The sequence below is a fragment of the Hemicordylus capensis genome, chromosome 1, assembly GCF_027244095.1.
Source record: "Hemicordylus capensis ecotype Gifberg chromosome 1, rHemCap1.1.pri, whole genome shotgun sequence".
Lineage (NCBI taxonomy): Eukaryota > Metazoa > Chordata > Lepidosauria > Squamata > Cordylidae > Hemicordylus > Hemicordylus capensis.
In genome coordinates, this window is record NC_069657.1 from 197,823,621 (window position 1) to 197,851,238 (window position 27,618).

The 27,618-nt window shown below is 43.2% G+C and overlaps 1 protein-coding gene across 6 annotated transcripts in view; it reads left to right on the plus strand.

Annotated features, from left to right (window-relative positions):
• Nucleotides 1–27,618, plus strand: part of RAPGEF4 (Rap guanine nucleotide exchange factor 4) — a 247,792-nt gene that overhangs the window by 152,019 nt on the left and 68,155 nt on the right. For 4 of the 6 annotated variants that reach the window (XR_008310598.1, XM_053266590.1, XM_053266585.1 and 1 more), the window contains 4 exons: nucleotides 15,162–15,215; nucleotides 16,832–16,938; nucleotides 19,366–19,487; nucleotides 20,009–20,192. Coding sequence is in view for 5 of the 6 variants with exons in the window: in XM_053266590.1 (XP_053122565.1) it covers nucleotides 15,162–15,215; nucleotides 16,832–16,938; nucleotides 19,366–19,487; nucleotides 20,009–20,192 (467 nt within the window). In the remaining variant the exon portion in view is untranslated. The remainder of the gene's footprint in view (nucleotides 1–15,161; nucleotides 15,216–16,831; nucleotides 16,939–19,365; nucleotides 19,488–20,008; nucleotides 20,193–27,618) is intronic. The other 2 variants (XM_053266600.1, XM_053266621.1) reach the window with 2 other exon arrangements.

A 27,618-nucleotide genomic window follows, 5' to 3' on the forward strand; every position in this document is an offset into this window, starting at 1 on the left:
GAAGGACTGAAGCCAATGGCAATACTCCAAAATAATTAGCACTGTAAGAATTAGAGTCCTTGAGACTCAAAAAAAAAAACTTGTTAGAAAAGTGGATTTGCAAATGAAAAAATAAGAAGAGCTATTTGACATTTTTTTATTTTTGAATCACAAGTCTATTGAGCTGTTTTGCTTTGCTGTTAAGATTCTATTAATGGTTGCAAAAATGCCATTCCCCATTACTAAAAGGTTCCAAGACAATTAACGTAAAATGGTCAATTGCTTTCCCGTATAGTAAGCCTAACCTGTGAAAATACCCCAAGGTTTCAGGAGTTTGGATTTTAGATCTTGCTGTTTTTTGCCTCTCTTTTTCTGGTTGTTGCGAAGCTAAATCATTGCTCTTAAAAGAAGGATGGAATATATACAAGAGAACAGAACAAAACAGAACTTTATTTCGGTCGTAGACCAATATACAAGGAATACAAACAATACATTGTGTAAATAAAATTTTAAAAGAAGAGAAAAATATATAAACTACTTATGAAATGCATTGCTAAAGATCAGATCAAGTTTTGCAGATTATAAAACAAAACCTGGCCACTATATTAATATTTTTTTCATCTGGGTTAAGTACTAAAAACTTCAAATAAAAATCATCAGAGTGTCCTAAAAACTTAGACAATAAGGGGGAGATTAATAAGGGGGAATATATATGTAATGAGCAAATGCTTGAGCAGAGGCACTCTTACTCCTGGACTTCCGGGCTGAAGTCTAGGACCTCCACAGCCCCAGAGGGCCCCCAAATCCGCTTTAGTCTGTCCTGGGTAGTGTGGTCGCCTGGCCGAGCATGATGATGCTTAATTTGCGGGGCGGTGGGGTATGTGTATGTGTCAAAGACCTTTAGATCCAGGCTCCAAAATTATCTAGGTGCACCTCTGTGCTTGAGTCCCACAAAGTATTTTATCTGTAGTCCCCTAGCATTGACAACTATTAAATGCTAACTGATTTGTATCTGATCATTCTAACCATTTTACTTCAGAGAAATTGATGTTTATGATGTCCTTCCACTTTTATTTATTTGTTTATTTATCATATTTTTATACCGCCTGATATGTATATCTCTAGGCAGTATACAAAATTTGAAATATTTAAAAGTCACAAATTAAAATGCATGACAATAAAAACAATAGAATAAAATTATTAAAACAAGTTTTTAAGGTTATTAAAATTAATTCTAATTAAAAGCCTGAGAGAACAGGAGGGTCTTGAGGTTCTTTCTGAAAACAAGCAGAGAAGGAGATGCTCTTATTTCAGCAGGGAACATATTCCAAAGCCCTGGAGCAGCCACAGAGAAAGCCCGGTCCTGAGTCGCCATCAGACAAGCTGGTGGCAACCGTAACTGGACCTCTCCAGAAGATCGGAACAGGCGGCAGGGATTATGAGAAAGGAGACGCTCTCTCAAATAGCCAAGCCATTAAAGGCTTTATAGGTAATAATAAACTTTGTATTTCACCCAGAAACATATTGGCAGCCAGTGCAGCTCTTTTAGAACCGGGGTTATGTGGTCTCTCCGTGTTGTCCCAGAGACCAGTCTGGCTGCTGCATTCTGTACCAACTGTAGTTTCCAGACTACATACAAAGGCAGCCTCACATAGAGTGCATTACAGTAGTCAAGCCTGGAGGTTACCAGCATATGTACCACTGTTTTAAGTTCATTCACCTCTAGAAATGGACATCACTGATATATCAACTGAAGCTGATGAAAAGCGCTGCTGGCCACCGCCTCAACCTGAGAAACCAGGGAGAGCTTTGGGTCCAGGAGCACTCCCAGGCTACGTACCTGATCTTTCGGGGGGAGTGTAATCCCATACAGAACAGGCAGATCTAAACCATCTCTTGGGTCCTGGCCCCCCCACAGTCAGTACACACTTTTGGCGTGTGTAGGAGTGTGTGTGTTGTATTGTTTCTACTGTGGCAGATGATAATGTACATGTGCACACACTGCCTTGATACTTCTGCCCAGAACAAAACTCATTCCGCTCACTGATGAAAAAAAATAAGGAATTGTGATACATGGGGAACACTGGTGGTGAGTAGGAGCAGCCTGAGCCACTGCCCTGTCCAGCCTGGCCATAGCGCCTGCCCACTGAGCACAGGCAGCATGTGATGCTTCGCGCACGTGTCCAACGAGCCGGCTGTCTTGAATGAATAGCCCCATGTTTAACTTCTATGTATGAGTAATGTTTTTTGTGAGTTTAAGTTACTAAAACGATCTTAATATTTTAATAAAATGTACTGAAAGAAGTAAACAAGAGAGACATATGAGAATGTATGGGTTTTAATTAAAAAGAAAAACGATATAAAAATGGGAGGGGCAGGGGGCGCCAGAGCAAAATTGGCCAAGGGTGCCACAGCTGCTCGAGCTGACACTGCTCGCAGGAGATTCATGTGCTTTAGATATCATCTTGAGCATACAGGTATTGGAACCAATATTACTTCTGAGCTCCTCTGTGAATGAGATTTAGAATTGCCTCACTTACATTGATTATCCAAATCACTCTCAGCAATTCTGGCATTGTCGTTGCCCCCTTTCAGAGCAATTAATACTTATCTGTAGTAGAACTGCAAATACCATGTATGTCTGGGAATGAACCACATATGGGAAGAGAAGAGTTAAAAGTAAAAACCAAACATCTGAGGTGCAAAGTGCGGAGGAGTCTGTGACAAACACAGCTGTGATATATCCATCTTGACATATGTGCAGGTCCCCAGTTCACTCCTTATATAAGACAAAGTAGTGAAACGCATTAAGGTTTGCATAAGCTGCTGTTATGTAAGTTGAATGGTTAAAAAGCCCATAGTATCAATAGTGTTGATAATCTTTCTCAATCCATTTTCTAAGCATGAGAAGTTTGGCTGAAATTGCAAAGAGGCCTCCATACTGCTAAGGAAAGGAAACACACACACCCACCCCCCAAAGAAATGCACCCATAAAATTTCAGATGACCTGGTACAAATACAGAACATTTATCAAATAACCAGTCTCTGATTGATTAATATTAAACCCCTACTTTTTCTCCCCTCAGTACACTTAAGGCACATTACCTTTGCATTCTATGTGCCCCAGTTTTCGCACTGAAGTTATTCCAAACTGGGGAGTAAACAAACCACAACCATGCAATTCTTCTTTGCTATCTATGGCTCCTGATAGACAGACCTCCCCCCACCCCCGAGAGCTGAAGACAGTTTGAAATAGGAATTGCTATTCATAGTATTTGTACATGCATGCTATTTTCATACCTGGTATCATTGTATCACTTTTTTGTATTATTTTAAACTTGCCAAATCTGATTGATGAGAGCAACTGTGGGATCAAGAAGAAAAAAGTGTTATGCCATGGGAAGGGAAATCTCCTTCAAACCACTGTCATCTTCTTGTTTTGTTGTAACCATAACCAGGGCGCTTTCCAGACTAGCTGCTCATCAGCAGCAAAATGCCTCCATTTGAGCAAGTCACATTCGGAACGTAAACAGCCGGGGGAGCAGTCTCGCAGCAACTAACAACCTGAAAAAACAGCAACTTTTTCACACTGGTTATACAGTGTCCTTGCTCTATATTGCAGTGATTAAATTCGCAACAAGGCATTGGAAATGTGAATGGCACCCTGCTGTCTGCGTAGGGACTGCGGTATCACAACGCAGGAAGTGTGGAAGCACACTTCCAAGATACGTCCTGACCCCATTGTAGGGTCTAGTCTGGAAAGCGCCCTGGTTTGCAGTTTAATGGAAGTTGGAATTTTTCAGCTGCAACAACCTATGCCATTGTTATGGCATCGTAGTCAGCAAAAGGCTCTAGGTTCAATCCCTGGCATCTCCAGTAGGACCGGACCTTGGAGAGCCACTGCCCGTCAGTGTAGACAATACTGAGCTAGACAGTCCAATAGTATGACATGGTACAAGGCAGCTTCCTATGTCCCCCCAACCTAAATAGGTTAGGTAAGAGAAGTTCAGAATATGAAAGTGCCACTCTAGTATATAGTACAATCCATGTGCGGTCATTTGAGCTTGACTTTGCCTCTACTGAGCCAAGGAGCAGCCACCTGTAGACCCCTGGGCAGGCAAGCTGGAGAGTAGGCCTAATCCTGAGCCATGACCAGGCCCCAAAGCAGTGTTCCCTCTAACAGGGAATCCCAGATGTTGTTGACTACAACTCTCATAATCCCCAAGCAAAAGCCATTGCAGCTGGAATTCTGGGAATTGTAGTCAACATCATCTGGGAATCCCTCTTAGAGGGAACACTGCCCCAGAGACTGTTCCCATTCAGCATTGCCACAAGTTCCTACTACTTGTACCATTTGTAGTACCTCAAACATATCTAGGTATCACAGCATATACTTCCACCTGCCTACTGCAAGAGGCATTTGCTATCAAACAAGTAATCCAGGAAGGGTTTTTTTATTTGAAACATTTATATTCATTCATTCATTCATTACATTTATAGACCGCCCCATCCAAAAGCTCTGGGCAGTGCTTATAGGCTTCTTTATAGGCGTTATAGGTTTATAGGCTTCTTTTCTATTAAAGTAATATTCAAAGCAGCTTACTAATGATTAAAAAACAACCAGCAGTAATCGAGACATTAAATAATTAAGATATTTTAAACCTAAAGGCTGTAAAACAAATTAAAAATGTGATTTTTATAAGAAAAAATTACAAATGAAAAATGGCAGCAGCAAGACAAAAATCAGGAAAGCCACTAACAGCCAAGGTGATTGATCTAAAACCTGCAGAACCTTCTGGGCTCTTCTTCCCTCCCACTCCCTTTCTTCCTTTTTTTGCTAAGCTGCTAAGTAATTTCCCAAGTTGCTGATCTCTCAGTCTGCGTCTTCCCTCTGTATTACTGATGAAATTCTCCTCTACATTGATACACTGCCCTCCTGGATGGCGGCTTTAGTTGTGAATCTGGGTGAACTGACTGGAAGATTAAACACGTATGTCTTTAATATCCCTCTGTGCATGTTCCAAAGATGTTTCCTCAGATTCCAGTGACCAGTTTAGCCAGGGGCATAGCTGTAATTGAACAAGGCGGGAGTGGTAGGACAAGTGTCCCTGGGCTCTTGAGGGAGAGGGAACCCACTAGCAGAGTGACCACGTGCTCTCCGCTTTCCCCCTCCTGCCTCTCTGAAGAGAAGATGAAGAGGTGGGAGGACAGGGACCCATCTTCATTTTTTGTGAAGGCCCACAGGGCCCACTTCAGCCTTGCTACGCCCGGGTTTAGCTGGAGACAGGAGAAAAGCTGCCCATACCTTCTGTTGGCAAACTAGAATTGATCTGGCTTTTTAATTCTTTGTTCAACCACTAACTGATTGAGTGAAGGAGGTAAAGCTGGATGCTTTGTCATCTGGCCTTTTTACATCTTTGGCTGTGAGAGGGCTGCTTTCCTGTAGCTTTCTCTCTGTTCTGGCTTTTGCTGTCTCCCTGCCATCTAACTTTGATGTGTAACACCTGCTGGAGGGAGGCCAGGAGTGAGAGGTGTATCTGGCCCTGCTGATAAGAGGGAGACAAGCGGCAATCCAGTGCTGCCATAGGTGCAGCCGTAGGGGGGCTAGTCTTTGGTGGCCAATGGGGGCCAGTCTTTGGTGGTGGTCTTCAGTGTGGGATGGAGGGTAGATCATGTATGTTTCTCTTGTATTTCTGACAGCCTTTGGGTGGGGTCAGAGATATTCATAGCCAGGTTTTGTGGGGGGGGGGTTGGAGGGGGGGCTTTTTGTGGGAGATCCTTTCTGTGATTATGAAGGGGATCATTTTTCTCTTTGTTAGTGCCTGCCTAGTTACAGTTATGTGTCAGGGCTCTGGTACAGATGAGGGAGTAGAGAGCACCTTTGGGGGTTCAGGAGCGGCTATAACAGTAGTGGTGGGGTATAGAAGATTTTGTGTCGGCAGGTCAGCAGGCCATGACAGGGGAAGGGAGACCAGAAATCTGTTTCCCCTTCCAGCTGTCCTATGTGCTCTCAAGCCTCAGTGAGTAGTTCCAACCACCAACAGAACCTGACCTTGCTTCTTTGTAATGCCATGTCGGTTCAAAATAAGACTGACATCATCCATGATTTGATCATGGATGAGGAACTGACTTGGCTTGTATAACTGAGACCTAGTTGGGGGAAGCTAGTGGCCTAGTACGGGCTCATCTTCTCCCTGCTAGGTAATCTGTGGTGGAACAGGTTAGGGGAAGGGGGTAGCGGGGGTGGAGTGGCTGGGATCAATAGGAATAACATCTCCCTAACCAGAATCTTGGTTAGGGATTCTCCTCCCTAACCAGAAATGTTCCTGGGAGGGATGAGTGAAGTACGTCGGGAGGTACATTAGGGTCACCCAGAGCACAAAGGTCATCCCAGCTGCCCAGCTAAAGCAAGCAGGCACTTTTATTAGGCAGCAGCAATATAGGAAGGTGCTGGAGGAGGACAATCACTTCAGTGACAACGACAAAGGCATAATTTCATACTGAGTGGGAGAAGGCAATGGTAAACCACTCCTGTATTTTAGCAAGAAACCCACATGGATAGACAAAATAGAATGACTGTCAATGTAGTGTCGGATGATAGGTTGGTCCCTCAGATCGGATGGTACTCAACATGCTACTGAGGAAGAGCTGAGGATCTCTCAGAATACCGATGGTGTTTATGATGCGGTTAGACTAAAGCCTTTTGGACGTCTAGCAGCTAATGTTGCCAGGCGGGAAAAGAAAATCCAAAGCTGTAAAGACAGAATGACAATGGGAACATGGAACGTAAGAAGCATGAATATGGGAAAGTTATATATATATATATATGACATATATATATTTGAGGCTTCGCATCTTTAACAGCCTTTAAAAGATCCCTTAAGATACTTTTTAAAAGCCTGGCTTTTAGTAATTTTTGAATATTTTAAAATGGTTTTAAATCATTGTAGTTTTAATAGTTTGTTTTATTGTGGTTTTATTATATTTACTGTAGTGAACCACCTAGAGCCTTGGAGTCAGGCAGTATATTAAACAAACAAACCTGCCTACTGCTGAGAAGTGCAGCAGACAGTTTTGGGGATTTGTGTGTGTTTTGCCAGCTTTCAAAAAAATTGTTTCATTCCAGCAGGCATTTGCGGGGCAAGGCTTATTTTCATATGATACTATCTTATTTGTAGTTGTTTTGCTATGCTTATGCTTTGATAGTTTTAGCATTTTAAAAATGTTAATTGTTAATGTTAATTGTGTGCAGTATTTGTGATATATTGTGAGCTGCCCCGAGGGTCCTGTGTGACATATGGTGAGATAAAAAATCCTAAAATAAAAACAAAAGAAATAAAATTCAAAAAATCATATTCAAGATAAACTGCATCATTTCCTTTCTACTCTTCAGAGAAATAAAATAAAATATATCTTAAATTAGTTTATAGGAGCAATTACAAAGGTTTTATTGCCATCTCCTTCCACAGTAGTAATCCAAACTCTTGAGGAAGGATTATTCCTTTGGGATATGGAAAACCTATATTGCATATGTGCCTTTCATCCTGTTTGTTGCAGTTCCTTAAAATGTCATGACAGTTTTGGAAATCACAGTTTTGTGATAGAACAAAAGGACATAGGGGAATTCTTGATTTTAAAATATGCAGTCATTCTCCTTTAAAGTAATATGGAATCACATGGTTTGACACCATATATTTTCTTCTGGAGCTGGGGTACCAGGCTACAGAAAATGATCTCATCAGATGGGAGACAGCATCACCAAATGTGATCAGACGCAGGTTATAAATGCATTTGATGCCCCTGTTCCTCTGCCATGAATTCTGTGTGATTCCTTCACAGCCTATAAAGACATGCACACATGCTCCATTAGTTTTTGCAGTTGGACAGTTGGGGAAAAAAGTAATTATGGTGAGAAACAGGGTAGTCCTTTTCAAGGTTCAATTCTTCTGACAAGTCAAGCGCATGCGAGCATTGCATTTGGCACTTATGCTGGAAACAGCAAAATGAATTCCTTGAATCTTGCAATTATTCTTTCAACTTTGGCAGAAAAATTGAAAAAGGAAATTTTATAAACTTAGATTTGTCTAGTCAGTCATAGCATCTCACATAGAAATGCCTCTTCCAAGTAATGCTGGAAACTGGTGTTACAGAGTGAAACATAATACAAAGCCAATGAAATAATCAATACATACATAAAACCATTGTATTAGCCCTTCTTTATGTATACAAAGAAAGGTTAGCAGCCAAGCTTTCAGAAGTTAATAAGGAAGGAGAAAGAAAGAATAAAATTTATTGTTTGCATGTCTTTTTAAACAGCCCGTTAGCATGATTCTAATCAAATTTGCTCAGAAGCACACCCAGATCAGTGGGTCATGCTTTCCACATAAGTACACTGAGGTTAGCAACATCTTAATGTTTGCATTTTAAAGTCATGTGCAGATAGCTGTCATGTTACTTCTACAGTGATGGTAAAGATTATTGCTGTCTCTTTACAGTTTATAACCTTTCATTATTCTTTATTTTAAACGTTTGGGGCTTGTGTTTTTGTTTTGTCTCTCCCCCCACTCCCCATCCCTCTGCCAGAAGCCAGATTTGACCTTTGTAATTGGGAAATGCCTGTAGAAACACACCCTCATGTCCACAGTTTAGTGATGATAGCCACGAGTAATCAAAGCACGGAATGTTCCATACAGGATTTCTTCTCTTAACACTCCTCCTGTACTGAATAGGGTAGGGAAGTGCCTAAGAACACAAGACAAAATAAAAACAAAAGGGCTACACAAGCCAAAACAAGGCAATGCCTTTATTCGGAGGACCTACTAAAAATTATGAAGGCATGAGCAACAAGCTTTTGAGTTCATCCAAAACTGGATTGCTTCAAGCAACAAAGGAGAGGGAAGCAGGGGGTGGGAGTTATGTTATCAAATGTATTTACCTTTAAATTTGTATGCCTCTTTTTGCTCTCTCAGGCCTCCCAGGACGGTTCACAATACAATACCATGCTAACACAAAACTCTACAATGAAATCAATAAAGACAACAAAACACGGTTAGCAATAGCAATAGCACTTACATTTATATACCGCTCTATAGCCAGAGCTCTCTAAGCGGTTTACAATGATTTAGCATATTGCCCCCAACATTTCTGGGTACTCATTTTACCGACCTCGGAAGGATGGAAGGCTGAGTCAACCTTGAACCCCTGGTCAGGATTGAACTTGTAACCTTCTGGTTACAGGGCAGCAGTTTTTACCACTGCGCCACCAGGGGCTCATTAGAAAGCAAAGGTCAATACCCGGCTAACCAGGCAAAGAGGCACCTTCTAAAGTGATGGTGCTCATATTTAGCAGGGGGAGAATAACTGTTCAACCCCCATATAGCATCTTTCCAGTGGCTGTTTACTGGAGTCTCCCTTGAATCTCTTTTTAAACGGTGACCTTCTTTGAAACATGGGGACTATCTTTTCATTTTATGTGCTACGAGAACAGCTTTGAGAACTGTAGATGCTGTAAAATGATATACAAGTATTTGTAATAATCATAACAAAATAGCATCATCAAACACAGTCGGGGGGAAACTTTAGCCATCTTTAAATATCTTATGGAATATAAAGGTATTAAGAGCCTGTGTGGCCAGGGAGACCCAAGTTCATACTCAGCCATGAAGCTCACTCTGTAATCTTGGGTCAATTACTATCACTTAACCTAAGCTACCTCTCTGCATTGTTGTAAGGATATGATGGGGGACTATGTATGACATCCTTGGAGGAAGGAGACGATAAAAAATATCTTTAATAATAATAATTTATTTGTTTATTTATAAAAACCCAAAGGAAACTTTAGGGTTGGACTCCTACTGGATAGGCATCGGTGAACTTAACACACCACTATGTTCACTGTTGCCTCTTTCACATAATCATTTGGACCTCTGTTTCATGTGCATGACAACATTAGCATGATGGCGCGTGAACTCATGCCATGGTAACCTCTTGCTTAGATTATTGCCATGCGATGTATGTGGGGTTGCCTTTGAAAACGGTCCAGAAACTGTAGCTGGGCTGAATAGGGCTGAAAGATTATTAACTGGGACTGGGCACTTTGATCATATCACGCCAATGCTTCATATATCAGCTGCACTAGCTCCCAGTCTGTTTCAGGGTCCGTTTCAAAGTGTTGGTTTTAACCTTTAAAGCTCTAAATGACTTGGGACCGGATAACCCGAGAGAGCGCCTTGCCTCATATGTCCCTACCCAAACCATAAGATCTTCTTCAGATGCCCTCCTCCAGATGTCAAACGAGGTGAGGCGGGTGGTTACCAGGGAGAGAGCCTTTTCAGTGGTTGCACCCCATTTATGGAATAGCCTCTCCCATGAGGTTTGCCTGGCTTTGTCACTTTGTTCTTTTTAGATACCAGGTAAAGACCTTTTTGTTCACCCAGGCCGTTTCATTTTTGGTTTTCAGATTGAATTTAACTAATCTTAAAATGAATTTTTAAGCTGCTTTGTATTGTATTTTGTATTTTCTTTTCTTTTTTGTCTGTTAGGATTTAATTTATGTGGTTTTACTGTATGTTTTAACCTTCCGTTGTGAGCCACCCAGAGAACAATTTGTTATGGGGCGGCTAACAAATAAAGATTATATTTTTTAAATTATTATTATTATTAATTATTAATATTAATTATTATTATTATTTAGCCCACACCAAGGCAATTTATGGCCTGAGAGGAATCTGAGATTCCCACATGTGGGTTCACATGAAACCTAGATTTTAATGATTGTGTGAACTAGGCCTCTTCCTTTTCTAAAAGAAATTGACGAGAAGCCCAGGTCACGTTGTAAAGTGGTGCACACGACCATGATCGCTGGTGGGCAGGGAGGGCTGGCAGGGAGGAAGGCAGGCTCCTGTCTGCTTCCCCACACATGATCACCCTCCCCAGTTTGCAGTGCCACTCACTGCAGCACACGAGCGGCGGCGTGGTGGGCAGCAGAGCAGAGAGCCAGTGGAGGAAGTCCTCCGGCATCCTTCAATACACTGCACCAGGAGCACAGTGCATTGTGGGATCCTCCCTCAGCTGGGCGCTCTTGCCGCCTATCTCTGCATGCAGCCCAAGCATACACACGGCCCTGGTGCCAGGGTAAAGGCACTCATGCTCTTAAGGCCAGGGTAAAAAGTAAGGTTGGGCAAGAGGGCAGAGCCGGGATCAGGATCAATCCTGGTGTGCACACGAGCAACCTAACCCAGGCTGGGCTGCCCTAGGTTAGCCCCTGCCCTGGGTGAGGCTGCTTGTGTGAATAGGTTTTGTCTTGTATTAAGTGGGGCACTTTTTGCCTTCAGTTCTCTGTCTTGGTTTTGGAGGAGTCCATTATTTAAGTAAACACGCTTTCTTCAGCAAAAAAGTGAGAGAAATCATTATTCTTGCTTAGAGTAAAACATTTCTGGCAGACAATTCCCCATCTTCCCAACAAAAATGAGGCTGCATTTGTCATAGCCAATCTGTTAAGATAAGTTGTATATACACATCTGGAGTTTTGCCATTTGGAGCACTTTTTTCAATTCATGCAAAGTAGTTATAGTGGCAGGAAAGCAGGAAAATGACAGGAAAATAAGACATCATTCGTTGTGTTCCAATCTCTCTGTGTGTGTGTGTGTGTGTGTGTGTGTGTGTGTATATGTGTGTGTTTGTGCACCGGCCATCTTCTGCTTCAGCATGCCTTTGATTCTGACATATGCCATGATATGTCAATTTTGGTAATGGATGGCCTATTTTGTATTGTGTGTTTTTTAAAGATGGGCATTTACAGTTTTTTGAAGCAGCACAGTACAAAATGTTAAATAAGCATGCCTGACGTCGCATTTGAATGTATGTTGGCTGCATTGGTTGCTCTAAGGTTCTAAAAGGACATATTTTAGCAGTGTTAAAGATCATTAAAACAGAAACAATCTTTAATACCGATTTTACTCTCCAGCACATGCAGATTGCCTCTACCATTTCAGCTGTTAAGTAGGGCTAAGCTAGAAATACAGTATGTGAGAAAACCATTTTTTCTCCCCTGCAGGTAAAAATAGTATCTTGGAGAAAGAGTAATTTTGAGGTTTAAAATGCCATGGGGGGAAGAATTAAGAAGCTTCTCCCCACACTACTCTTCCTCTTCTCACGTGGCAGCCCGCTGAGGTTGCTTTTGGTTACGCAAACCCCAAAACACGGAGGAAATTAACATGGAATTGAGTGTAATGTTTAATTTGGCCCCAGTGCATCCAGAACTCCCAACAGGGAATTATCCTGTTACAGTTCTTGGAGGCTTGGTCATACTTCTTGCATCAGTTTAGGTATACAGCTAAGGTGGTTGCTGGTTTGCTTTTAAAGAAGTATACACCTACAAATATATGTGCAAAATCAGCTAGGAAAAGGCAATTCATGATAACTTATTATCAGATGATTTTCCAGGCACTTTGGCCTGATCTAGATAATACTGGCCAGTCCTAAATACAAGGGAGAGGTGTGTGGGCATGTATGTCCCCCCTCCCAACCAGTGCACTGGCACACCACTATCTATTTATTGATGTATGTGAAAAAATGTAAACCCTGCCTGTCTTGCCACAAGTGTCTCAAGGCAGCTAATGATCACACAGTACAAAACAGCTCATAAATTAAAAACTGCTAAAACAAACCATGATCCACAACTGAAAGCTCCACAATACAGCCCAGACACCATAATGCCCCCCCCCAATGTTACTACCTTTAAAGCCTTAAGTGGCTTGGGCCCAGGTACCTTAAGGACAGCCTGCTTCCAGCTGAATCTACCCACCTGACTAGGTTGGCTGGGAGAGCTCTGTTCTGTATGCCAACACCTGCTGAGGCTAGTTTGTGAAGCATGCAGGATGGGGTCTTCTCAGTGATTGCCCCCAGGCTGTGGAACTTGCTTGGGGATGAGATCTGCATGGCTCCCTCACTCCCAATCAGAGCAGATTGAAGACTCCTTTTTATCCAGGCTTTTGGCCAGCGAGTAACCCCCTGTTCTCCTTTTAGGTGTTTGAGCTGTGTCTATTTTATTTTTGATGATGTTTTTATTGAAATCTTATGATTGTTTTCAATTTGTTGATCACTGCCTTTTGGTCTTAGGATGAAGGGTGGCATAGGAATGTAATGATAAGAATGACTGAATGCAAAACAATAACAGGTTTTCACACAGTGCCTGAAAGAATACAAACTACAAAGTAAGAGCCAGCTGGATCTCCAAATGGGCATTCTACAAAGTTGGGCTGCCACTGAAAAGGTGGACTCCCATCATACTTCAGAGGGCACTAGAACCTGGAGCAAGGCCTCAGATGATGGCCAAAGTGTACTAGAAGGTGCATACAGGTGAAGAGAGTCCTTGAGGTCTCTAGGTCCCAAATCTTTCTGGTTTTAACAGTCATAACCAACACCTTTAATTGAGCCCAGATACAGACTGCAATGCAGATCATGTAGTGTTGGGGTGATGTGCACTACCAGTGGGCACCCCTGTAAATAGCCTGCCTGCCACTGAAGTTCCCAAGTGTTCTTCATAGGTAGCCCCCATGTAAAGTACATCACGTTACTCCAGCCTGGAGGTGACCATGGATAACCATAGCTAGATATGGACTTCTCCAGATAAGGCCGCAACTGGTGGATCCATTGAAGCTGATAAAAGGCCTGCCTTGTCACTAAGCTCACCTGCCCCTCAAGGAGAAGCCCTAGTTCATGGAGTACTGCATGTGCGGGGCCATATATAAACTGGGATAGCTTATGATGATGGCCATGGAGTCTGGAGGTGCCCCAGTCAACGTGGCCTCAGCGTGGATGTTAAACTATACCAGGGCCAAAAGCCTCAGGGCCTTCCATACCATGCCCAAGTCCACCTCCAAGAGCTTATGCAGAGAGACCATTGGAAAGGAAGCTAGATGGTGCAGTAATTGAATCCCTGTCCTATCCCAAACTCCCACCTGCAGTTACAGGCACTCAAAACTAGAAAACGGCTGGACAGGGCACCAGGAAAGGGAGACAGAACTATGATAAATTATGGTCACACTTCTTTCCTGTCAATTGAGTCTAGGATGCTGCAGCAAGAATCCTGGTGGACATGATAAATGTACCCCACCATCCTCATCCACCCAGGTTTCAACCACTCAAGCTAGGTCTTCATTCAATATCAGGTCATGGACGGCTACTGAGTTTCCTTTAAGTGACCTGGCATTAATAAGCAGCACTATGAGATCTAATGGGTTGCCAGCATGGCTATCATGGGTACCCAGGCTGGGAGAAAGGCTGGAAAGTGGAACAGGCAGAAGTTATCCAGCTTAATTACATGGGTGGGAACAGTTTTAATACTAGTTTAAAATAGTATTAAAACCATGCATCAAAGCACTGTATAAATACAAACCTGCATGATTAGGCAAGGGCACACTGGGTATAGGGAGACATGTGCCTGACTCCTCCCCCTGCCACATTTAGTATGTGCTGGTCAGTGTATTGCCCGAGTCGGTCCATGGTGATTGACTAGTGAACAGTTTTGAGCAGGTGGCCCTTCCCTGAGGCAGGGTGATATGGTTGCCTCAGGCATGAAGGCAAGGAGGGATGAAAGGGGCAGCAAGCACTGCCCCCTCCCACAGGCTCCACCTCACAGGCATTCCTGATGCCTGGTGCCACCATCCTTCATCACCCCACTGGAGCATGCTGTTATTCCACACACACCCCGCCCAAGGTGCACCTCTTATTTCCCCTCTTCCTTCCCCCACCTGCAGTGTGAGGTAGGAGCTCTGCCGCCACTACCTTGTGTGTCGCCACTGCTGCCTCAGCCACATGGCCTGAGAATGCTAACACCTGCCCACAAATGGGGATGGGGTCATATTCTCCTTTGCCTCAAGCAGCAAAATGTCTCAGAACACCTGGTTTTGATAGTAATGTCTGAGCATCTCCTTGTTATATTTCTCAGCTTTGGTTTATACATCTTCTTGTTTTCGTCTAAAGTTTGTCATATATTTATTCTTGATGCTATATATGGTTTTTGTATGACTTCATGGAGGATTGCAGATTTGGGCTCTTCGTAGACCTCAACATTTTTAGTTTTAGTATCTTCATTTGTTTTTTCTTTGAAAAATCATTTCCATTTTTGTTTTCCTCATCAATGCTACTTTTGTTCCTTTCACTTACATTTTATTTTTCAGACTTCTTTCACTGAACATCACATGCCGCTACGTGCCACTAAAACTATTACAGAGGTAATGGGAGCAAATATGCCGCAGGCCTAAACTGCTATATTAACTGAAATAACTTAAGATGGGATTGTCCAATATGGAGACCTTACATACATGCTGCCATCGTAATGATGCTGTGGTTCTACTCCATTAAGTGTGAATACTCTAGATTAAATTGTTTCCCTGAAGGCTTTAACTACAGGGTTGTGCAGATTTGATATAAACTTGGAAAACATTAAAATGAAAAGGTGCTTTGATTGAAAGCTGGTGTAAATGCAATGAATGACTATCCAGTTTCACAAGTTGTTATGAAGTGGACATCAAATGGTGAAAACCACACCATACCATGTCTATGAATACCCAATGACAGTCCACTAGTACTAAAATCTGACAATTTTTTAAAAGCACCTGAAAACTCACCTCTTCAGCCAAGCTTTTTCAGCTTTTTAAATTTTTAAGTTTTAATCTGTTTTTAATTTTTAGATTGCCTAAATAGTTTTAAGACTTTTGTGTAAGTTTTAACTTATTTTATGTTGTTGTTAACTGCCCAGAGATGAAAGTTTGGGGCATTGTAAAAATTTGATAAATAAATAAATAAAATATAACCAAATGACACAGGTTATGTGTCATTTCTTCTTCTACATACAGGCTAGACTGGACAAAGCTCCTCCTCCTCCTCCTCCTCATCTTCTTCTTCTTCTTCTATAATTAATTTAATAATAAATCACACACAATTTGGGTTTTTCACTGCACGTTAGAGTGTAGCCCAATTTATATCCGGGGTAGAAATATCCACTATTTGTGACATTTTGTGGGGACAACTTTTGAGTTTGCAGTAAAGCCTTCCCGTAAACTCGCGGTAAAACCTGCTGTGCAAAAAAGTCCCAGGAGAGGTCCATCTCCAGCTGCTGCCAGCTTGCCTGGGGTGACTTGGGATCAGACCTTCTATGTAGCTGCTTCTGGGTTTTGGAATGCACTCCCTATGGATATTAGAGGCTTAAGAGCTTTAGCAACCTTTAAGAGAGGCCTAAAACCATATCTTTCTGTCCTGGTTCAGTTTAATAATATTCAGTTATTATTGAAATGATTTTAAACTGGTTTTAATTTCATTTGTTTTTAATGAGTCATTTATTTTGGTTTTACCCGTTTTTATATTTGTGAACTACCTAAAACCATCTGCATGAGGCAGTATAAAAATCTAATAAAAAATAAAATAAAATAAAATGGACAAAGGCAGGAGACAACAGATACAATCCTTTGTCTAACGAAAAGATTGGTGTTAGAAGAAATGGGGAATCTAATTCAGTGTACAGACTGAGTGCACACACATAGATTTCTGGATTGGGGCAATAACCTAAGGCTCATCACACCAACAGAAATGCTTGCAATACGATGCATTGTTCTGTGATAGCTCAACATTAACCATGGAGTGGTGATCAACGTTTTAAACAGTTCTACTGGGGCATACGTTTAGGAACAAGTTTTAAAACCCTGTTGTCATTAAAATGTATTTTAATTGGCTTCCTGGCACCACAAAACAATATCTATACAAAAGACATGGGAGTGGTATTTTGATTTTCAGGACACCACAAAAGTTTAACTTTTGCACACTGCCTTTTTCCCCCTGCCTCATCCTCAAGGTTCCATCAGAAAAAATCCTCAGAGCTGGAAAAGTGTTACGGAACACTATCCTTTCCCGAGCTCCTCACATGATAAGAGATCGCAAATATCATCTGAAGACATACAGGTATGTGTGAGTTGAGTGTATATGGGAACAAAATTCAGCTTTCCTTTTACATACATCAGGCTTGTTCACACAGTTGTTTGAATCTAGGAGCCCTTTCTCATGACCTGTGAGAAAGGGCTACCCAGTTTGCAGGGAGGAAGCACGAAAGCACTTACCTCCCTGCACAAGACCAGGCTGCCTTCCTTGGGCAGGTGGATTGCCCACCCAGACTAGCACCAGCACCTGCCAGCAGCTCTGAGGGGCGGGGTGTCTGGACATGCCCGCCCATGTTGCCCCACCCCTGGAGCTCCAAAATGCATCGCGTGAGTGCATTATGGGGATCCTCCCTCCCCTCCCCGAGTTTACAAGCAGCCACAGCTGCCACACGATCGCTCAAATGGGGTCAGGAGGGTGCTCGCTCTCCTAACCCTGTTTTGAGGGGAGGCTTCATAGGTGGGGTTGCTGCCGTGGTGCCACCAGAATCAGGCCCAATCCCGGCAGTTTACATGCACGTGAAAAACCAGGCTGTGCTCCCTTAGCCCAGTTTTCACGCCTGTGTGAATAGCCTCTAGGTTTAATGTGGATTACCAACATTTAAGTGAGTGATTGTGTAAACACACGCCAAGGTGGTTTATGGCCTAAAAGTCCCACCTTGGCTTGCGTTCACACAATCACACTAAGGCTGGTAAACCTAGATTCAAACGACTGTGTGAACAAGCCTATCATCTTGTGATTTGATTATGGCTTGCCATCCCTTGAGCTTTCCAAAGATCAGAGTTGATTATGGGATTTGAGAAGCATAATCTAAGACAGAGCTATACAGCACTTCAGCACACTGAACTCTGTAACTCTAAGTATACTTAAACTCTGGTGCAGTTTCAACATGTAATAAAAGGTTACCCATGTGGCATGTTGTACAAACAACATAATATGTAAACCTATGATGAGTGGATGTACTCATTGGAGGCTTATATACAATGAATGAGGTGTGATTGTGCCATAGTGTTAACCCATGCCACAAATCCCTGGGTTACTAATGCTGCGTGAATAGGCCACACAACCCAGTTTAAATGAGCTGCTGGCCATGTGGAATGCCCTTCAGATAAGTTTTTCTTACATACCCAGTGAAGTTAGGCATCTGTCTTAGATTGTGGCTGCAGTGTGCCTGAATGTTACATGTTCAGTGTGCTTTGTAGATAGATCTAGATTTCTGTTTATGGTTCATGCTTCTGTGCATCCTGTTGGTGGCAGCACTGCCTTGCTAAAATGAGTTATCTGTGTAATTCTGGAAGGACAAGAGTTTAAAGCTAGCAAAATTTAATTTAGTTCGTTCTTGTCCTCTGCTAATTCCTAATAGCAATTCCATGCACAATTCTCTGGGGAACTGAAGAACTGAATTAAATAGATTTTTCCCCCCCTGCTCTTGATAGTAAATGTGTTTGAGAAGGTAAGAGCTGATATAGGATAGCTTTTATTCCACCTGTCATAGAGTTATAGAGGCCTCTTCAATGGAAATGGCCATTATTTGTATTCAAGAAAGTTGCAAATGTTATTTTTACACTTGTGAGTCACCTTCTCTGTAGCAATGGCACCCAAAGCAACATATAGCACCTCCACCCAAATAAAATCCTTAGAACCACCATAAAACATAAAGTATTTCAAATACTAAGCAGAACTCCATAACACAACAGCAGCCAAGTCTTTAAACAAGATTTAATGCACATCAGAGCAGCCACAAAAGTTATTGCGATCTTTCGCACAAGGAATTAAAAAATCCCACCACAAATGCTATCACAATAAATTGCAAAAAAGCAGTGTACTCCTGAATATTTCCAAAGGCACTCCATTGAAATCTACCAAGCATCTTCCTACTGACAGAATCTCCCCTGATCTCCCCCTTCCTCCTGAAAGCCCTTAAAACCACACCCACCCCTGGCTTTCCAGACATATGAGTGTATTTGAAATGGCATTTTGCTGAGAGCTTATTTCTTTTCTTTTTAATTTTCCTCTTTTAAGTGTTGGCTTTTTAAAGGACTAGTGTGGCAGTAAAATTAAGACTGGGAAACCAAGCACAGAACACCCGGGGAATATCATGAAATCTTTTATAGATCCAGCCAATTTCCTTGTAAAACCATCACTCTACGTAGTTCTGCTACATCTGTGGAGCAGAGATTGCCATGCGACTCTGCTGTACCAATTCATGGTGAACATTTGAAGCTGCTTTCTACTGAGTCAGACCACCGGTCCAGCTTGGTCAGCATTGTCTACACTGACTGGCAGCAGCTCTCTGGGATTTTTGACGAGGGGGCCTCCTAGGGATTGGGCCTGGGACCACATGGGCAATTATATGGGGGTAAAATGAGATAAGGTTGGTTTGAATGTCTGTTTATTTGGTTGTTTGATATATTCAACCAATATTATAATAAATAATTATTATTCTTCCACCAGACAATGCTGTGTAGGAACAGAACTGGTGGACTGGATAATGCAACAAAGTTCATGTGTTCATTTACGGACACAGGCTGTTGGCATGTGGCAAGTTTTGCTGGAGGAAAGGGTTCTCAATCATGGTAAGGAAAATCTTCCCTTGGTACGGTTTGCTTGGTTTTTTGCCTGTCAGAGCCATTATGTACATTCTTTGCCATTCCAACGCAATTGTGATTCTTTTGGAAGTACAACAATTGGAATATACACATATTCACATATTAAATTACCTACAAAGCACTGAACGGTTTAGGTCCAGGGTACTTAAGAGAGCACCTCCTTTGTTGTGGACTCTGTCCCAGGGCTTTGGAATGCACTCCCTGTTAAAATAAGAGCACCTCCAACTCTGATTGCTTTTTAAAGGACCCTTAAGACACACCTGTTTTCTTAGGCCTTTAATTAAAGCTAATTTTAAACTGTTTTACTCTCTGAAATTGTTTTACTCTGTGAATTGTTTTGATTCTGTGAAAGTGTTTTAATTGGTTATAACTTGGATTATGTACACTGTGCCCCCCCCCCCCGCCCCCCGCCTTTTGGGCAGTATATAAATATGCTAAATGAATAATAAATAAATAATTGTTAAACAAATCCATATTGATCCTTCCAGTTGATCAGGAACAACACTTCCAGGACAAATACTTGTTTTATCGATTTTTGGATGATGAACATGAGGATGCCTCAATGCCAACGGAGGAGGAGAAGAAAGAATGTGACGAAGAACTACAAGACACCATGCTCCTGCTCTCTCAGATTGGACCAGATGCTCATATGAGGATGATTCTCAGAAAGCCGTAAGATGCTCAATAGATTACTACTGTTTTGGAGACTCTCTGCTCTGGCCTCTGAAGGCCTGATCCTTAAGCCTTGTAGCCACAGGAGATCATACGTGGTCAATATGTTGTCATTAGGTCTGGAGTTTACTGTAATCCTTTTTTAAAAAAAAATGACTACAGTCCAATATTTGCCCTGTATCTTTTTCCCACGTGTGTAGAAAAGTGGCTTGGGAGGTGGTAATTTTGAACAGACAAATTGCAGGGACAAAAGTGTTAAGCAGGCCCTCCCCCCCCCCCATTGCTCTCTCCTTCTCCTAATGCGAGGCTTCAAGGCTGATTTTCAATTTTTTAAAAAGTCAGGGGCAAAGAACATGCAGCTGCTTATATCATTTTCTGGCCCTCAGTGAAGGGCAGAGTGTGTGTATGACGGGCTGGGTGGGTTGTCTTTTATCAAGCTGTTGATTTCGACCAGAAGTCTCTGGGGCCAGTGATTGTGGCAGCTTTGAGGATCCATCTTGCCAATGCCCCCCCCCCCCGTCATTCACTGGGTGGAGTATGAACGGCACTGCCACATGATTTCTGCAGATTTCTTGATGGGCATCTGTTGAACTATTTCAGCACAGTTACTGTTCTTCCATCTAAGGCAGAGAGCACACAGAGTATCCCAGAAGGTTCCTGTCTAGCTTTAGCTCTACATTCAAAGCAGTAAGGCTTCAAATCTATCTAATCTTCCCTGGAGGCACGTCCTACTGAAATGGCAATTGTTTCTGAGACATACTTCTGATAAACAGGTTGAGGATTGAGGTAAGAAGTGCCCGGGTTTGTTCCTAAGCATAACAAGGCTTGGGCATGTGACCAGAAGAGATCTCCTCTACCCACCCTGGGCTACACAGTCGTGGTTGTTTGAAGAGACAGTGAACCTCTTCTTACATGCATGCTAACCTTGGCTAGGGAAGCCCAGCCTGGGTTAGGCTGTGCAGGAGAACTTCCAGAATCAGGCCCAATCCTGGCGGGGCAGTGGCCTAGCCCCACTTTTAAACCCAGCTCTTAGCCAGGGCGCTTTCCAGACTAGACCCTACAATGGGGTCAGGACGAGTCTTGGAAGTGTGCTTCCACACTTCCTATGTCATAACACCGCAGTCCCTACGCGGACAGCAGGGTGCCACTCATATTTCCAATTCCTTGTTGCAAATTTAATTGCTGCGATATAGAGCAAGGACCTCGTATATCCAGCGTGAAAAAGTTGCTGGTTTTTTTCCAGGTTGTTAGTTGCTGCAAGACTGCTCCCCCTGCTGTTCACTTTCCATATGTGACTTGCCCAAACAGAGGCATTTTGCTGCTGCTGAGCAGCTAGCCTGGAAAGCGCCCAGGTCTCTTACCCAGCTCTTAACCGGGCAGCGCTGCCTAGCCCCACTTTTAAACCCAGCTCTTACCCGGCTCTTAGCGAGCCTTTAACCTGGGCTCCAGGATCATGTGTTCGCTGGGGCAACGTTCAACCCCAGTGGACACAGAGACAGGCGCCTAGAGCACCTGTCTCTGGGGGAAATCCCCCAATGCATAGCGCATGTTGCACAGTAGATTGTGGGGTATCTAGAGGCAGGGACGCAGCACGGGTTGTTTGGGAGCAACAGACCAGCGCTTGCTCGTCTGGGGGAAGGTGAGTTCCAACAGCACCCCCTCCCTGCCTTCCCGGTCATATGAATGACCTCAGTTTCTCACCTGAGAGGTACTTCATGAAAACGACTAAACAGGGTTAAAAAACAACAACAACCACACATACACCTGGAAGAGAGCAGGTAAAATCAAATGGGAAGATTTCTGAGTTTCATGAGGACAGGCATTAATTTCACGCATTATTCTTGCCTGGAATTAGGGCATGATGTTTTGCTATTTGGAAAATTAGGAATTAGAGCATGATGTTTTTCTATTTGTGTAGCATCGTAGAGGGCATGTATCAATGGTCACCTCTAGTCTGGTTATTCTTTTTTCATATTTCTACCTTCTGTTCATGAAAGCAAATGTATGGATACTGTGTGAACTGATGTCTATTGCCTTCATGTTACACTTTATGTTGAATATGGGCATAACAGTTGAATATGGGCATAACTGCCTTCTTCCATATGGGCATAACTTCTTAAGATATTCACCTTAGCAGATGGAGTCGCTCTGGGAAGAGCATCTAGGTTCCAAGTTCCCTCCCTGGCATCTATAAGATAGGGCTGAGAGAGAGATTCCTGCCTGCAACCTTGGAGAAGCCGCTGCCAGTCTGTGTAGTTAATACTGAGCTAGATGGACCAATGGTCTGACTCAGTCTATGGCAGCTTCCTATGTTCCTATGTTCATAACTCATGTTATCACACCCAGATATTTCAGTACACACACACACAAAAGCATACCCCACTTTATATGAGAAGTGCACACAGAGGTGCTCTTACCCCTGGACTTCGGGGCCAAAGTCCAGGACCTCCACACCCCCTGGGGGCCCTCAAATCATCTTTAGTTTGTCCTGGGTGGTGTGGTTTGTGCCCCCGAGAACCTGTGTGTTAAAAAATTGTGCTTAACTTGCAGTGAGGTCTCCAAAGGCCTTTAGGTCCAGGCTTCAAAATTACCTAGGTGCACATGAGTGCTGCAAAGTGTTGTCCTGTAAAATTGCTCTGAACGAGCATCTGTTTAAAAGGGGCATACATGAAAAATACATGCAAACACACTTCTCACTTAAGGGGGCACATGTGGATTTTGTACTTGGGTCTGTCTCCCACCATACAAAAAGTAGCTTGAATGTGTTGCCTTTGCTGGAGAATGATGGGACTCAGGGGTGGCCCTTTCATGAGGTCACTGAGGTGCCAGCAGCAGAAAGATGCCACCTGCTGCCACCATCAGAGCAGGTCTTCAGAACCAGTCTGATCCTTTCAAGCTCTATAAGGGGTGGGGGTGGGCAGAAAACACAACCCTGGTACTGTTGGGGTTTTGTGATTATTTAGCAAAGCAACAAGGAAGCTAGCACTCCAGTTACAGAGTGCAGAGTTTAGTTGTTGCAGCTGTTTAAGTAAAACGCATGAAGATCACTGTAGAGTCTAAGTTACTTAACTAGTTTATTGGTGAAATACATTTGGGATAGGAAAGACCTTTCCTATCTATCAGCTACATAATGTAGCTGATAGATAGGTAGGGAGAGAGCAAGATGTTTCCACCTTCTCTCCAGGAGGAAAGGAAGAAGGTTGACTCTTCTACAGGAAGTACCTGAGGAGTCAAGGCAGGGGTCATGGAGCAGAGGAAAGCAGGGACAGGTAAGCAAATCCTCACTAGCTACCTCTGCTCCTAATGCCCCTAGTGGTCATTAGGATAGTTGGTGCAAAAGGTCGATGCACTGCTTCTCCATCTCCAACGCATACTCCTCGCAACACGTGCAGAAAACACAAGAAGAGGCTGGTGGGCAACCTCCCTCCTACCTGCCCCTCCCCCCTTCAAAGCTTTCAAAGGATCTGGCCATCACCAGGGGTGCAGGGCAAGACAGAATTTGGTGCCTAGCCTCAGGTGCTGCAATACCTTGTGCTGCCCTTGACAGGACCTCTGGATGACAGCCAGATCTTCGGAATCTTCCTAGGCCTTGTACTCAAAAGTAGCTGATGAGTGATAAACCTATGTCTAGAGCAGGGGTGTAGATATACCTGAGTGAAAGGGTTCAAAGAACCTGGGGGGCCCAGCTCCTGAGAGTCCCTTAGCTCCACTCCTCCCTACTTTTTTCATTATCTCACTCACTCCAAGGGGTCACCAGACAGACAAACGCACCCCCCACCCATAGCTACGCCCCTGGTCTAGATTGTACCACTTCAGACTTCAGGTGGGGGCTCATGTGATGGAATGTTCCTCTGGGTGGGGGGAATCTGCCTAAAAATTTAGAGTAGAGAAATACTACATTTCTTACCAGGGAGAAGGATTCTAGCCTTGTCGTCTCCCTTAGTTTCTACCTTCAGGAATATTTCATTCCCCACCATCATGGGGGAACTTTCAATCATGTTTCCCACCCCACCTGCAGTCTGCAGTGGTTCCATCAAGATACAGATTTATCACTCATATGTGAGAAAGGCCTAGGTTTAAGTAGATATTGTAGCCATATTATTGAAGTTGACGAGAGTGTAGGACACTGGCTTGAAAAAGACTTCCCATTCGCACATCAGCACAGCTGCTGCCTTTGAGTTGTGACTCTCCAAGAGGATGCAAAACTCACATAATTACCATGAAAGAAATAATGCAATTTCCCTTCCACGCAGGGGGAGAAAAAATTGTGAAAAGATTACTTTGAGCATTTGATTGTATAATGAAGCTGTTGCTTTAAAAGGTGCTTTCTATTGTTTTCAATTTGAAACTCACTTGCAAAATGTGTCACTTGTTTTGACAGGCAACTTTAAAAATTCTCTATTTATTACATTAACTGCAACATTTTAACTGTCAAATGTTGAAAGAATGTCTGTAGTTTTGTTGCTTAAAAAAACCAGAATAAAACTGCAAGGGGGGAAATTGGCAGACATTGCTTTTGTTAGGTTGTTTCCCCCCCCTTTTTGTTAAAAAGCATACATCGCTATAAATGTAAAATTAGCTTCTTTGAAAATGCAGCAAACAAAGCTGCAAGCTTCTAATGATGCATGCAATAAGAAGTACAAATCTGTAGTATGCTCCTGGAAAAATATTTGAAAGCTGTGACTTATTTTTTTTAATTATTTTGCAGTACAAGAATGACAACCCAAATTGAATTTTTATTTTTTAAATCTGTATTTAGTTGATTTAGCTGTTAGCATGAATGCTGGCTCGGTCTCTTTTAAACATAAATCCAAACATTTAAAAATGATTAATCAAAATGGAGTATTTAACCTAGGAAGTATTACTGTAATAGAATGGGATCTCAATCTCTCTTGTTGTGTGTATTAATAACAGCTGTGGGGGAATCCAATTTGGATCAGGGCCACAGTTCTAGAGAAATGGGGGGGGTAACTCTTTTGAGTCTTTCCCTGTGCTAATTTCCTTTTGCATTTTAAAATTTTATTGGTTTTTACAATATCTTAACAGTCCAATTACATTTAATTAAGTAAATATTGACTTCCTGCTTACCAGTCTGCACCGTTCATATTAGTTATACAAATCTACCATTGCTATAATAATTCAAAACACATATACTCCACATTGCAAACGTCCTGTGCTAATTTCCTGATTAAAATAATACTTCCCAAAGCTGGGGGTTGTACCACAGGGCAAAATATGGCAGTATCATTTGGGTGCTGTATGTTTTGGCCTGAGAAGCAAATAGAACTTTTGGAGTGAGCGATATTAGCAGCTGTGGCAGTGTGTGTGTGTGTGTGTGGGGGGATAATCATGATCCTTGTGCCATTTCTCAATCTGAATTGTCTCTCCAAAGCTCCTATGTGCTCCATGGCAGAAAATATACAAGTACCACAAGGGTGCCAGTCATGGATCTCCCAATGTCCCACCTAGTTTGCATATTTAGCTGTGCAAATATTGTTAGAGAGCTTTATCTTTATCTACCACAGCAACAGTGGAAGTGCAGAGGTAAGGAGAGTGCTGCTAATTAAAACTGTCTGGAGACATAGAGTTCCAAATAAAGTAGCTTATTTAGGAAATCTGTCAGGGAGATCCGTCAAGGAGATAGACTGAGACCTACACACCTCATTGCTCGCTACATACAGGAAGAGGAGGGGGAAGGAGAGAATGAAATCTGAGACTAACAAAGGGGAATCAGGGTAGAGAAAGTATGGTCAGAGAGGGAATGCCCTTACTGGCTAGCTCTACCCCAAAGCCCCTAATGATCAATAAGGTTGTTGGTGCTAAGAGTCAATGCCATGTAAATGTAAATGTAGGTGCTATATCTCCAACAAATATGTCATCAAATCATGAATCCTAAAATGACAACATAAACTAGCCTTTTGGCATAAAACCAACTGGGAAAGATGTTTCCATGATGTTTGGAGACGGAGCCACAATGCTGCAGCCTGCAAAGATACAAGCAGCTGTTGCCCAGTGTGCCAGCACTTTCTTCTCGCCCTCTTGTTGGAGCAGGATCATGCTGGTGAAAGCACAGCAGACTATAAACAAGGAACTAATATGTTGTCAAGTATCCTTGTATCAGTTTAAGTCTCTGAAGAACGTTAACTTTTTATGCACACTTCTGGAGGTCAGAAAGTTTGGATTGCCCTCTCCCAGGCCACTTGATTGAAGTGAGCAGGCAGCAGCCTCTTACCTCTTGTGCTTTTCAGAGATCAGGGGAGAGAAGAGAAATGCCTGACCAAGTCAGGGTCACTGCCTATGCCTCAGAACTTTTCTCAGGAGGCCTGGTTATTAGGGGTGTGCACGGAACCGCAGAGCTGCGGTCCGGCACTGGGGTGGGAGGTTCCATTAAGGGCGGAGGGGCTTTACTTACCCCTCCCGCGTTTTCCCAACTCCGGCGCCGTATTTACTTGAGAAATCGGGCGGCAGGATACCTCCCTGCTGCCGGCTTCAATCCCCGCTTGGCTACTTTCTCCGTTAAAAATCGGGCGGCAGGATACCTCCCTGCCGCCCCCTTCAATCCCCGCTTGGCCACCCCCTTCGAGCCCCCCTCAAGCCCGTTTTGTCCTTAGAAAACGGGTGGCAGGATACCTCCCTGCCACCCCTTTCCCTGCTTGGCTGCAAAAGCCTTTTGCAGCCAAGCAGGGAAAGGGGCGGCAGGGAGGTATCCTGCCGCCCGTTTTCTAAGGACAAAACGGGCTTGAAGGGGGCTTGAAGGGGGCGGCAGGGGGATTGAAGGGGGCAGCCAAGCGGGGATTGAAGGGGGCGGCAGGGAGGTATCCTGCCGCCCGATTTTTAACGGAGAAAGGAGCCAAGCGGGTATTGAAGCCGGCAGCAGGGAGGTATCCTGCCGTCCGATTTCTCAAGTAAATACGGCGCCGGAGTTGGGAAAACGCGGGACGGGTAAGTAAAGCCCCCCCGCCCTTAATGGAACCCTCCACCCCAATCCTGCCAAACCGAACCACCCTGTGTCCTGACCTGTAGAATGGCCTCCGGACCGGTCCGTGCACATCCCTACTGGTTATATCACAGGCTCCATCACAGAATGAGGTTTCCTAGATAGCAGTACACCAGCTTGCAAATAAATAGAATCCTGAATGACCCACAGATTATCACTCTTTTTTCTTCTGGGCTCTGTCAGGGAGGTTACATTGGAAGAAGGCCCCAGGAAGTTTATCACACCTGGCTTTTAGCTCGCATCTCCCCTGGAATGGAGGGGGTGCATTCACATACCGGCCAATTTTTCCCTGTAAGCTATCGAGAAGCACTTCCCACATAATCTGGGTTTTTCATCATGTGTTAAAAGGTATAGCCTGATTTATATGCAGAGTAAAAAAAATCCACTTTTTGTGTCAGTTTGCGGGGGCAACTTTGCAAAGCAAAGTTT